This window comes from Lissotriton helveticus, chromosome 12 (genome assembly GCF_964261635.1).
Source record: "Lissotriton helveticus chromosome 12, aLisHel1.1, whole genome shotgun sequence".
In the NCBI taxonomy this organism is placed as follows: Eukaryota; Metazoa; Chordata; class Amphibia; order Caudata; family Salamandridae; genus Lissotriton; species Lissotriton helveticus.
The window spans coordinates 772673148-772686667 of NC_136073.1; the positions used below are offsets into that span (position 1 = coordinate 772673148).

At 46.1% G+C, this 13520-nt stretch overlaps 1 protein-coding gene across 2 annotated transcripts in view; it reads left to right on the forward strand.

Annotated features, from left to right (window-relative positions):
- Positions 1-13520, forward strand: part of MRPS21 (mitochondrial ribosomal protein S21) — a 189659-nt gene that overhangs the window by 26120 nt on the left and 150019 nt on the right. For both annotated transcript variants that reach the window (XM_078670382.1, XM_078670383.1), the window contains exon 2: positions 836-1031. In XM_078670382.1, the coding sequence (XP_078526508.1) occupies positions 949-1031 (83 nt within the window). In that variant the 5' untranslated portion in view covers positions 836-948. The remainder of the gene's footprint in view (positions 1-835; positions 1032-13520) is intronic.

Here is a 13520-nt window from a genome sequence, read left to right on the forward strand (position 1 = left end):
GCCTGGAAGGAGGGATTTTCTTTTCGTGTTTTGGGGTAGGTAGTGGTCTTTGGCACCCTTAGTTTGTACCAGAAATTCCTAGTTCTGAAAATGGAGTGGAGTGTCGGAGAAAGAGCATGAGGGTTTAGAGTAAGACTGGGCGGAGTTCTCAGCTAAATGGCAAAAAACTCTGCCAAGCTACGTGGAGTTCCTCGAGCAGCAAAGTGGATTACCTCTCGCCATTGGCACTGATTTTTAGAGCCTGGTGTTTGTCCTGCGCTGTAAAATCAGCACAAACAGCGTCTCGCACAGTGCTAGAGGGCGCTGCTTCTTTCTGCCAGTCGAGTAGAAGTTCTACTCGAGCGGCAGTTCCTCAACGCAAACAAAGTTTCTCAATTCGAGCGGTAGCGAACATCCGCAACTGCCCGCGTTAAGAAATCTTGCAGGGAAGTGGTCTAGTGTTGGATTTTCCACGCTCGCCAACTTACAGTTGGCGAGCGAGGAAAAAACTCTGCGAGCTCTGCGCAGTGTGAAAAGCTCAGCGAATCGAGCGGAGTTGGCTTAGTTCATAGTTCTAAATTGTCATGCTTTTTAAGGCTATCGAACAACATTTCGAAAAAGTGTGTGTATATATATATATATATATATATTTCTTCAAACAGGGAATCCTTGTGCATGATTTTATTTCCTAAAACATGAGTTTCTGTGGGCATTCAGGGAGTAGTTAACAAACCACCTCATCTGTGCCCAACATCAATCTCTTCTTTCCACTGTTTATACATAGATCATTACTTTGTACTTTGTTATATAACTTGCACTTAATAATTCAAATAAAACAGAATACTTCTTGTTTCAGGTGATAAGTTAAGCGCTTCGACAACCCACCATCGGTGTCAGTGCTTTGAAAGATCGCCCCATATTTGACATATTGAAATTTGGTGAAGTGCTTACGTCCTGCAGGGCACCACCATGGCCAGCCACTTGAAGTTTATCGCCAGGACAGTCATGGTCCAGAACGGGAATGTGGACGCGGCGTACAGAACTTTAAACAGGTATCTTTTGTAACAAACACATTGCACCTCTCTTTCTGCTCAGTTAATGATTCCTATCTACTGTTTTTGTTCTTCGGTGGTAGATATTTGTGGAGGGTGTCACTGCCTCCCTCCCACTTGATAAGGAGAGCCATTAATAGTGTGAGTGACCGTGATCTGAGGATACCTCTAGTGTGTAAAGTCTGTCTCCCAGTAGGAAGTGATCGCAGTGGTGGAGGCTAACAAGGTCACGTCACTGCATCAAGTTTAGCTCCCATTGTAATATCGCTTTATTAAATTTCAGTCACTCCACGATGTCATCACTTTAGTGGTAGCTCATAGTTTGATACTATTACATGAAGAGCAGCTCACGGTGAAGTGTCGCTAGATTAAGGCCTAATCCTTCCCTTATGTCACTGCATTAGGACCAGCTCCCATTCTGATGACACAACATTAACTGTTGCTCCCAGTCTAATGTCCATGTATTAACGGCATTTCCCAGTGTGATGACACAACATTAACAGCAGCTCCTAGTGTGATTTCCATGCATTAACTGCAGATCCCGGTCAGATGACACAACATTAACGGCAGCTCCCTGTCTGATATCCACTTATTAACAGCAGCTACCAGTGTGATGACCCAACATTAATGGCAGCTCCTAGTGTGATGACACAACATTAACGGCATCTCCCAGTCTGATATCCTTGCATTAACGGCAGCTCCAAGTGTGATGACACAACATTAACGGCAGCTCCCCGTCTGATATCCTTGCATTAACGGCAGCTCCAAGTGTGATGACACAACATTAACGGCAGCTCCCAGTCTGATATCCTTGCATTAACGGCAGCTCCAAGTGTGATGACACAACATTAACGGCAGCTCCCAGTCTGATATCCTTGCATTAACGGCAGCTCCAAGTGTGATGACACAACATTAACGGCAGCTCCCCGTCTGATATCCTTGCATTAACGGCAGCTCCAAGTGTGATGACACAACATTAACGGCAGCTCCCAGTCTGATATCCTTGCATTAACGGCAGCTCCAAGTGTGATGACACAACATTAATGGTAGCTCCCAGTCTGATATCCTTGCATTAACGGCAGCTCCAAGTGTGATGACACAACATTAATGGCAGCTCCCAGTCTGATATCCTTGCATTAACGACAGCTCCAAGTGTGATGACACAACATTAATGGCAGCTCCCAGTCTGATATCCTTGCATTAACGGCAGCTCCAAGTGTGATGACACAACATTAACGGCAGCTCCCCGTCTGATATCCTTGCATTAACGGCAGCTCCAAGTGTGATGACACAACATTAACGGCAGCTCCCAGTCTGATATCCTTGCATTAACGGCAGCTCCAAGTGTGACGACACAACATTAACGGCAGCTCCCTGTCTGATATCCACGTATTAACGGCAGCTCCCAGTGTGATGACACAACATTAACAGCAGCTCCTAGTGTGATTTCCATGCATTAACTGCAGATCCCGGTCTGATGACACAACATTAACGGCAGCTCCCTGTCTAATATCCACGTATTAACGGCAGCTACCAGTGTGATGACACAACATTAATGGCAGCTCCTAGTGTGATTTCCATGCACTAACTGCAGATCCCAGTCTGATGACACAACATTAACGGCAGCTCCCAGTCTGATATCCTTGCATTAACGGCAGCTCCCAGTCTGATATCCTTGCATTAACGGCAGCTCCAAGTGTGATGACACAACATTAACGGCAGCTCCCCGTCTGATATCCTTGCATTAACGACAGCTCCAAGTGTGATGACACAACATTAACGGCAGCTCCCAGTCTGATATCCTTGCATTAACGGCAGCTCCAAGTGTGATGACACAACATTAATGGCAGCTCCCAGTCTGATATCCTTGCATTAACGGCAGCTCCAAGTGTGATGACACAACATTAATGGCAGCTCCCAGTCTGATATCCTTGCATTACCGGCAGCTCCAAGTGTGATGACACAACATTAACGGCAGCTCCCAGTCTGATATCCTTGCATTAACGGCAGCTCCAAGTGTGATGACACAACATTAATGGCAGCTCCCAGTCTGATATCCTTGCATTAACGGCAGCTCCAAGTGTGATGACACAACATTAACGGCAGCTCCCAGTCTGATATCCTTGCATTAACGGCAGCTCCAAGTGTGATGACACAACATTAACGGCAGCTCCCTGTCTGATATTCACGCATTAACGGCAGCTCCCAGTGTGATGACACAACATTAACGGCAGCTCCTAGTGTGATTTCCATTCATTAACTGCAGATCCCGGTCTGATAACACAACAATGACAGCTCCCAGTCTGATATCCACGCATTAACGGCAGCTCCCAGTGTGATGACACAACATTAATGGCAGCTCCCAGTCTGATATCCACGAATTAACGGCAGCGCCAAGAGTGATGACACAACATTAACAGCAGCTCCCTGTCTGATATCCACACATTAACGGCAGCTCCTAGTGTGATATCCATGCATTAACTGCAGATCCCGGTCTGATGACACAACATTAACGGCAGCTCCCAGTCGGATATCTACGCATTAACGGCAGCTCCCAGTGTGATGACACAACATTAGCGGCAGCTCCTAGTGTGATTTGCATGCATTAACTGCAGATCCTGGTCTGACGACCCAACATTAATGGCAGCTCCCAGTGTGATGTCCACGCATTAACGGCAGCCCTCAGTGTGATGTCGACGCATTAACGGCAGCTCCCAGTGTGATGACACAACATTAACGGCAGCTCCCGGTGTGATGTCCATGCATTAACGGCAGCCCTCAGTGTGATGTCCATGCATTAATGGCAGCTTCCGGTGTGATGTCCATGCATTAATGGCAGCCCTCAGTGTGATGTCCATGCATTAACGGCAGCTCCCGGTGTGATGTCCATGCATTAAAGGCAGCCCTCGATGTGATGTCCATGCATTAAGGGCAACTTCCAGTTTTCGGTCAATGCATTAAGCTCTGCTCCCTGCATGATGCCACTACATTAGGGTTTGCTCACTCTAGGATCATCAAACCGGAAACAACCACTAATGTATTGATATCACTGTAGTAGTGGCTGATCTGGTTTGATGATCCTAGAGTGATATCACTATTTTAGTGGCGGCTTCTGGTTTGATGATCTTAGAGTGATATCACTACATTAGAGGCTGCTTAAGGCTTTAAGATCCTAGTGTGAAATCTCCACAGCAGTAGCTGCTTCCAATCTGATGATCCTAAAGTGATATCGTAACATTAGTGGCTGCTTCCGGGTTGATGACCCTAGTGTGATATCACTACATAGGTGGCTGCTTCCGGTCTGGTAATCCTAGAGTGATATCATTACATTAGGGGCTTCTTCTGGTTTGATGATCCTAGAGTAATATCACTACATTAGTGGCTGCTTCCGGGTTGATGACCCTAGTGTGATATCACTACATTAGTGGCTGCTTCCCGGTTGATGATCCCAGAGTGATATCACTACATTAGTGGCTGCTTCTGGTTTGATGATCCTAGAGTGATATCACTACATTAGTAGCTGCTTCCGGGTTGATGACTCTAGTGTGATATCACTACATTGGAGGCTGCTTCCGGTGTGGTAATCCTAGAGTGATGTCTCCAAGAAAGGGTGGACTCTGGGCTATTTTGATGAGGTCCAGCATACAGGCCCACACGTAATGCAAAATAAAATGGTATGCTGTTCCTCTTAGAGGTTACAGGTCGATGTATGTATGGTACACTGGTGTGTTCGCTAAGAGCAGGAGAAAAATATCCTCCTTTCAGAAAAGGACCCTCACACACCCAGTCAGCTAGGTGTCTTGCTTAATCATTGGGTCTGCTCCTCGTCGGGTCGGCACTGCAATACCCGATCGGTACCCATGATGGGGACTTTTAGCAGAGATCTTTTTTCCTGGCTGTTGGGTGCAGTGCATGTGAGGGCCCTAGTGAGTGTAGATGTGAGGTTGTGAGGCTAAAACCCTAAGTCAAGTAAACGGCAATTCTTCAGGACCAATGTGAGATCTATCTACACTTTTTGGTGGTTATCTAAACTAATAAAAAATTAGTGACCACCCATACAACACCCTAAAAAGTGGTACCTGTAGATTTAGACCATCACCCGATGAGGGTCTTCAATGTGCATCATCGTGTACCGGCACGTGTTAACACTGAATAGCGCAGTGTCGTGTGAACGTCCGTTGTTACGGTGAAAGACCTACCACTCACTCTGCCGGTCCCGGGTGCTGGATGGGTGGTCACAAATTTTTTATTACCTTAGACCACCACCAAAAAGTGTAGATAGATCTCACATCGGTCCTAAAGAATTGCTGTCTACTTGACTTAGGGCAAGAAACATGTTGGCCTGATTTCAATAGCGCAATACCCTGTTACCTTATAGCAGGAGTGTGCACTTTGTTGTGTTTTAATCAGAATAAGGGCCACAATCATTAAAGCTGTTCTGAGTGGACTTCTACTTCCTGTTTTATCCTCACAACCTCCCATCTACACTCACTAGGGCCCTCACACGCACTGCACCCAACGACCAGTAAAAAAGATCTCAGCTAAAAGGTCCCATCATGGGTGCCGATCGGGTATTGCAGCGCCGACCTGACAAGGAGCAGACCCAATGTTGAAGCAAGACACCTAGCTGACTGGGTGTGTGAGGGTTCTTTTCCGCAAGGAGGATATTTTTCTCCTGCCCTTAGCGAACACACCAGTGTTCCTTACATACATCGACCCGTAACCTCTAGGAGGAACAGCATACCATTCTGTTTTGCAATCCTAGAGTGATAACATTACATTAGGGGCTTCTTCTGGTTTGATGATCCCAGAGTGATATCGCTCCATTTGGGGCTACTTCTGGTTTGGTGTCGCTGCATTAAAGACCGCTCCCACTGCAATAGCCTTGCTTTGAAGGACACTCCCAGTGTGATGTCACTGAATTAAGCTCCACTCCATCTGCATTGTCAATGCATTTGGGGCAGTTCCTTGTGTGATATTACTACATTAAGGGCTGCTTCAAGTATGATGTTGCTGCATTAACAGCAGCACCCAGTGCGATTTCCCCGCATTAAGGGCAACTTCCCCTTGTGATGCGACCTAAATAGAGACTGTCATAGTGCGATGTCTCTGCATTAAAGGAAGCCCCCAATGTGATATCTCTGAGTTAAGGTCCATTGCCCCACGTGCTGGCAGCTCCCAGCCAGCATCGCTCCATTGGCTTCAGCTCTTGGTGTGAGTCAGTGGACTGAAGGCCGCGTGATGACGCAGGAAAGCAAGGAAAGAAGCCTGGAGAGTAACCAGGCAAAGTTACATAATGTAGGGAGTTCCCCGGCCTGTTGCAATGCTGCAGTGTTTGCCAGTTCTAGTCCACTGCGAACTTGAAACACCAAACAGCAACAAAACGAATGTGTCAACAAAAAATGATACACAAACCTTCGCTGGAGAGAAAGCAAATCAGTTTTTGAAAAAATACGTGAAATAAACCCAGAAAGCCCACTTAAAACATGCTTCTGAAAAGCCTACTAAACAGGCCAGGCAGGAACATTTCAATAGCTCTCAGTAAAGAAGGTTCAGAGAAAATTTGGCGGCTGTTCAAAAGTGGAGTTGTGTGGAAGGCTGGATTCATGCCACCGCCTCTGGCAGGGGCTATTCTTTTCAGTTGAGGCAGGTGACACTGGGCGGCGGCGTTCCTCACCTTGCCACGTTTTTCTGTCCCACCTCACTTCATTGTTTTGGGGCATTTTTTTTATTCCGCGGAGATCGGCATCAGACCAGACTTACACAACTGTTATAATACTGTAGGGCAGCGCTACTTAACCTGTGGTCCGAGAACCCCTGGGGGTACGCAAGACCTACTCAGGTGCTCCGTGAACGGTTTACAAAATTAAATAACCTGGAAACGAATAAATACAAATGTATAACGTGTATACAAATAAATATGCACATTTGAAAACTTTTTCCATTTTGGATTGTGATTTAAACAAAACATTTCAGTATTTGTGGACTTGTTTGGTGTTCTGTTTTGAGTATTGTTTTGAGGTTCAAATCATAGAAATTGCTTAGGCCACCCCAACTGTTACCAAACTGACTCAGTAGTGGGCCCCGTATTCCAGTAATGATTCAGTGGGGGGGGCGGGGCACCAAAGGGTTAGGAACCGCTGCTGTAGGGCTCATTTCTCCACTCTGTTTTGCTACAGCTTTTCCTGAACCTACAGAAAGCACTCAGTTTGCAATTCCTTAACAAACTTATTTTTATTTTATTTTATTTATTTTATTTTGGGTCTTGTAAAGCGCGTAGTCACCCGTAAGTATCCCAGCGCTAAGATCCGATCTAACCAGAGGGAGGCTCAGGAGGGAGGGAAGAGAAAAAGGGGAGGGGGGGGGATCAGGGGAACAGGTGTGTTTTGAGCCGTTTCCTAAAGCGAAGGTAGTCAGGTTCCATCCTAAGGTCCCGGGGGAGGGAGTTCCATAGACGGCCCGTATTGACGGAGAAACGCCGTCCGCCCGTTCGCACCTTCTTCACTTTGGGGATAATGATTAGGTTTTCATGGTCCGAACGAAGGGCTCTCGGGGCTTTATAGGGTTTGATGAATTGTTTTAGGATGGGCGGTCCCTTGTCCTGTAAGATTTTATGTGCCAGGCAAAGAGCCTTGAAGGCCACTCTCTCTCTCACTGGGAGCCAGTGGAGCTGCCTCAGGGCTGGCTTGGCAGAGGATCTCATCGGGGTGTTAGTGAGAATCCTTGCAGCAGCATTCTGGATTCTCTGCAGTTTGTTGTATGTTGCCTCGGGAGCGCCCAGATAAATGGCGTTACTAAAATCCAGCCTTGAGATGATAAGGCCTTGGATTATTAGTTTCTGGGAAATGGGGGGAAGCAGGGGCAGAATCTTTCTGATGGCTTTCAGGAGCCCGAAACAGGTCCCGGCAATTTTTGTGGCTTGTGTCGGAAACAAACGGTGTATAACTAAAATATTTCCAAAATTAATTTAAGTAGTGATTGGGGATCACTGGATTACATCTTGCGTAAGACCCATCAAATGTGTGCATCAAACTTCTCAGCGCTTTACAGAGCCCCCTGTACATTTACCCATATGTTTCTGCAAAGCTGTCCCTTTAGGGCGATAAATAATGCAGTGCATAAGTGGACAATAAACCCACTGTATACATATGGAGGTGCTTCTATAGTGTTCCAGGAGGCCCTTGTCGCTTTTATGGGTGTAGAGAAGAGAAGGAGGTGGGTCCTTGAAGGTTCCCCGCACTCAGTTCCTCTGAGCTGGAAACATGACCTGTTCGTCTCTAATTGTAAGATACCACTCTGTCAACTTTCATTGATTGTCAGGGCAGAAGATAGCTGTGTTTGCGTGCTGGCTGTATAAAGCGTGTACCTTAGTGTGAAATGAAGGATTGAGAAAAGAGACCTGTCTCCTAATGTGGCCTGGAGGCAGATGATGAGTTATCAGGTTGGTTGTACGGACGTTAGGCTTGCCCAAGTTCATTAAACCCAAGAAAGAGAGGCTAGTCGCCAATCCACTTAAACCAACTGCCGGTTCTGATGGATACCGCGAACGGCAGATTCCTCACCTTGTGAGTATTCCACAGGCATTGGCCTTAATCTGGAATCTTTAAAGCGAAGCTCCTGCTTGCCCATAGGTTGTGCCATGCAGGACGGCGCTGACGTCGTTCCGCTCTGGAAGTGACGAGCTGAGCCTTATATGAACACCACCTGTGTGCATTGACATCAGTTCCTTTTTTTTCCATGCCTTCAAACACAGTCCGGAGATTTTCTTTGGTTTCAAGGCCATACATTTCTGAAAATTTGACCAGTGTTCAAGGTAAAATGTCACCCTGCAAGATGACAGGGTTCAAACTGTGTAGGAACTGTTACAAACGGATGTCTTTGACAGACCTCATAAAGTGTGTCCTTGGTGCCCTGGGGTCTGAACACAACTCTAGGTCCCGTGATGGTTGAACATAGATAAACCCGAAGGCCATACGGAATCGTAAAGTCAATCTTTATGTCACTAAGCACAAGAAGACTCCACAAAGCGCCTGGTCAAACTTGAAAGGAAAGTCCCCTTCCTGGTCACGAAATCTTGAAGCAGCGATTACTGTTGCAAACGATATCTCTGGATAAGTCCATGAAAAAGCACATGAAGTTGATACTGGACTTTGTCATTTTCAGCTACTCTTAGATTCCAGGGAGGGACGCAAGGGCATCAAATGTACCTATCTGTCTCCATCAGAACTGATTTGGAGTCTTGTCTCGGCTCATCCTGAGTTCCTGGCGACATCATAGCAATTAGAGGCCTTTTGAGAGTTCTTGCTCTCCGTTTTTATCACTTTGTCGTCTTCCTTTGGCACGCCTACAGGCCCCAAGGATCCACAGGGCCTCCATTCAGAGTTCTGCCTTCGCACCCTCTATGCCACTTGACCCGCATCAAGTTCAGCAACGTGTTCGGCACCAGATACAGTGCCAACTTTGATTCCGGCGCCATCACCGGTGCTGGTTCCCTCTGCATCAACATTAGAAGAGGGTTTACAACCCATTGTGATATCTGACTCCAAGCTGAATCCATAATGACCTCTGCCGTAGCAGTACCCGGCTCCGACTAGCATACAGCCAGCGGGCAATCCCTGCGATTCTGACACCTTGCCCTTAGTACTCCGTAGGGCCCAAACTTTAGGCATTCTTTTTGCCACTGACTCAGACAATGACAATTACGATGAAGGGGATGATTATATCCCAGAACATGATTTTAAGAACTTCAAGATGATAGTGGTCTGGATACTGGTATTAAGAACTTTAAGATGCCAGTGGTCTGAATACTTTTCCAGATAAAGGTTGTGTATCTCCTCTAGCCCAGCTATGTAGGAAAGCACCCCCTTCGCAATCATTATGCAGAGGGCAGCAGATGTCTTAGACCTACAATTCCCCTCTATGGGAGGTCAAGACTAATGTTTTAACTGATGTACTTCAGCCATGTCAGGCACCTACAGAACCCCTACTGCTATTTAACGAGGCCCTTATGGACATCCTGTTAGGTACTTGGGTGAAACCATGTTCAGGTCCAACTGTTAACAAGCATGTTTCTCATTGCCATTATCCTGCACCAACCAACCCAGCCTTTTTTTTTAATAACATTTGACACCAGAGTATGTGGTGATACAAGAACCCACACCAGCAAAGTAAACTGATTGCCTTTCCTACCACTCCACCTGATTGGGGTTTGAAATTAATAGTGTCCTTTGGTAAGTGGCTTTTCCCTTCTACGATCCTTTCTCTGAGGTCAGTAAATGCCAGCTGTCTTTTCGGTGGCTACTCTGGAGACTGGATGGTGGCAATGGACCTGCAGACCATAATTTCTGCAGGCCCAGAGGCACTTCCTGTGGTACGCAGTGGGCCAATAGTATTTTCAGTTCACTTTGGTTCCTTTTGGCTTCATCAGTGCCCCCGGGTGTTCACGAAAGTCATGACGGTAGTCGCAACACACCTTCGATGGTCAGGGGTACCATTCTTCCATACAACAATGATTGGCTGTTGACGGCGTGCTCACCCCAGGCAGTAGTCAACTAGTTCCAGACAATGACAACTCTCCTAACATCATTTGGGTTCGCTACCAATGAGCCAAAGTCACACCTGACTCCTGCACGTTACTGTACATCCGAGCTATTCTGGATATGGTACGGTAGGATAGTCCCATGGCGCAGGAGTCCAGGATTTTCACGCTATGATCCCCAAGTTTCAGCATCGGTCCTAGATGTCAGTAGGGATGGCTGTGAGGCTCCTGGTATTGTTGACCACCAGTATCCTACTGGCGAAACATTCAGGCTTTGCAGTGGGGCCTCAAATATGAGTGGGCACAACATCAATGGAATTTGTATCCAGATTTTGGATGTGACTGCAAAAGACTTGCTGTGGTGGATGCTCGACCTCTATTGGGGCAGTGGAAGACACCTTTCTTTACCCCACTTAGAGCTGAAAGTGGTCACAGCTGCATCACTATTGGGCTGGGGAGGCCATTGAGGATATGTGAAGATAAAAGGCCTCTGGTATCGGGCGGAGACTCCACTCCACATCAATTTGTTGGACGATTCCCTTGGCATTGAAGGCCTTCCTGCTGCCATATGAAGGCTGATTCAGGTGCTCACGGACAACATCACCGCCGTGCGGTATTGCAGCAAGCAAAATGGGGTGCGTTGTGGCCCCTGTGTCAGGAGGTCCTGAACCTCTGGAATTGGCTGGACTGCCAGGGAAATTCTCTGGTGGTAAACCACCTTGTGGGATCTATAAACTCCAGAGTGGACAAACTCTGCCACCAAGTCTTAGCGGATCACGAATGGCAGTTGCATTCGGAGGTGGCACAGGATGTCTTCCAGCAATGGGGAGAAACCTGGTTCTTTCTTTTCGCTTCTGCAGAGTATGAGCAATGTCAGCTCTTGTTTCCAAGTCTGCTCTCTTAGATGCCAGCTGTCTAAAGTGGAGCTGGGGATTCCTGAATGAATTCCCACCAATGCCTCTCCTGCCCCAAGTACTAAAGAAGATCAGAAACGGCTGGGCCCATGTCATCTTAGTGGCCCCAGATTGGGTCAGGAGAATGTGGTACCTCGAAATCCTGGGCATGACTATCTGTCCTCAAGTCAAGCTTCTGCTTCAGGAGGATCTTGTGGGCAGCAGCAGGGCGGGGTACACCATCCGAACCTGCTCAACTTTCATCTCCATGCTTATAGATTGAGCAACAGCAATTGACCTCTTTCGACCTTCCCCATGTGATCATTAGTGTGATCTTGGCAGTGATGCGCCCTTCCACAAGATCACTGTATGCTAATTGTTGGATTGGTGCGTCACCTGACAAGCTGGTCCTTTGCAGGTCAAATTGTCTGAAGTTTTGTTGTTTGTTTTGTCCCTGTCCCCGCATGAATTTGCTTTAAGCACAATTACAGGCAATTTATTTGCTTTTCCGGCCTTTTTGTAGTTGCTGGACCAGCCCTAATTTATTTCCACCAAAACCCTATGTGATGTTAAGTGGGACTTTAACTTAGTTCTCACTTTTTTGATGTGCACCCTTTTTGAGTCGTTGCACAGTTGGTACTTGAGATTTCTGGCATCTAAGACGGTCTTTCATAACCGCAAAACATTGGCTAGACATGAGCGAGTAGCATGCTCTTTTTGTCATCCCATCTTACACAATGTTCTTTTCCGATAAGCTGGTGTTGTTGTCTCAAGCTTCCTTTCTACTGATAGTGGTCACTCCATTTTATGTTGGGCAGACTATCATATTTCTGGCAATTTTTGCTCCCCCCTTTTCCCTCTTTGGAGGCTTCATTGTTTGGTCTTGAAGAGGGCACTACACTTTTATAATGTTCTCACCAAAGAACATTGGGTGGATGATCAGCTCTTTGTAGGGTTCTCTGGAGCAAATTAGGGAAAGGCAATGCAAAAATGGACCATCTCTTAATAGATTGTTCTCTGCATAGAGATCTGCTACCCAAGATGATGGACGGAGCGCTGAAACATTTCAGACACTCGCCCCCAGTCACAGATCTGGGTTGAATCTATCATCGTTCTTTAGCTCACTTCACCACCCCAGTTCAGACACAGCCATATGCAAATCAGTCTTGACCCTGTGCTTCATGTGAACAGTCCAGCCCGAACTGCCAAGCCATTCTTCCCTGGACCGGAAACAAGCATCCTGGGACCGGTTTCGGGCTAACAGCGCTCATCAGTTAGGCTAGCTTAAATCCACTGGCAAAGTGAGCAAGGGACCCATGTCTGGGCATACCCTGACAACTTAGGGCGAACAAAGTAAACATAAGGAGATGATGGACGGAGCGCTGAAACATTTCAGACATTCACGCCCAGTCATAGATCTGGGTTGAATGTATCATCGTTCTTTAGCTCACTTCGCCACCCCAGTTCAGACACAACTATATGCAAATCCATTTCCATTTCAACAGCTTTATTCGACAAATTAAGTCATAAAAGCATTTACAAACGTACAGATAGAATTGATTGAATAAAACAGCTGCCAGAGGAAAAACATGTAAATTTAATAATTGGTTACAAAAAATACCTTTTTTTAAATATTTTAAATATAATGCACGCACTTGTTATCTTGTTATTGCCATCTTTAAAGTCTCATAATCATATTACTAGATGATAGGGCATGCAATCCTAGCCTTTATACATTTAGGTGAATACACTTATCATAAAACTTGAAAAAAACACATACAAAAGACATAATAAAAGCATTTAAAGTATGTACAATTCGCATTACAGTATTTTAGATAAGTTTAACACTTGTTATGGTCCACCTTCTACATTAAAAACTAATTTGGATCTAGATAATTATTTCTCACTAATGTATCCTGGACTGCTCAAAAGAAAAGGGCTGTATTAGGTCACATCATTATTTATCCTCACTTTGACGTATTGAGTGGGACCTTAATATCCATGACCACCCTAAGAATTTTGCCATGGCTATAGCAATTGCTGCTGAGCTATCGGTCT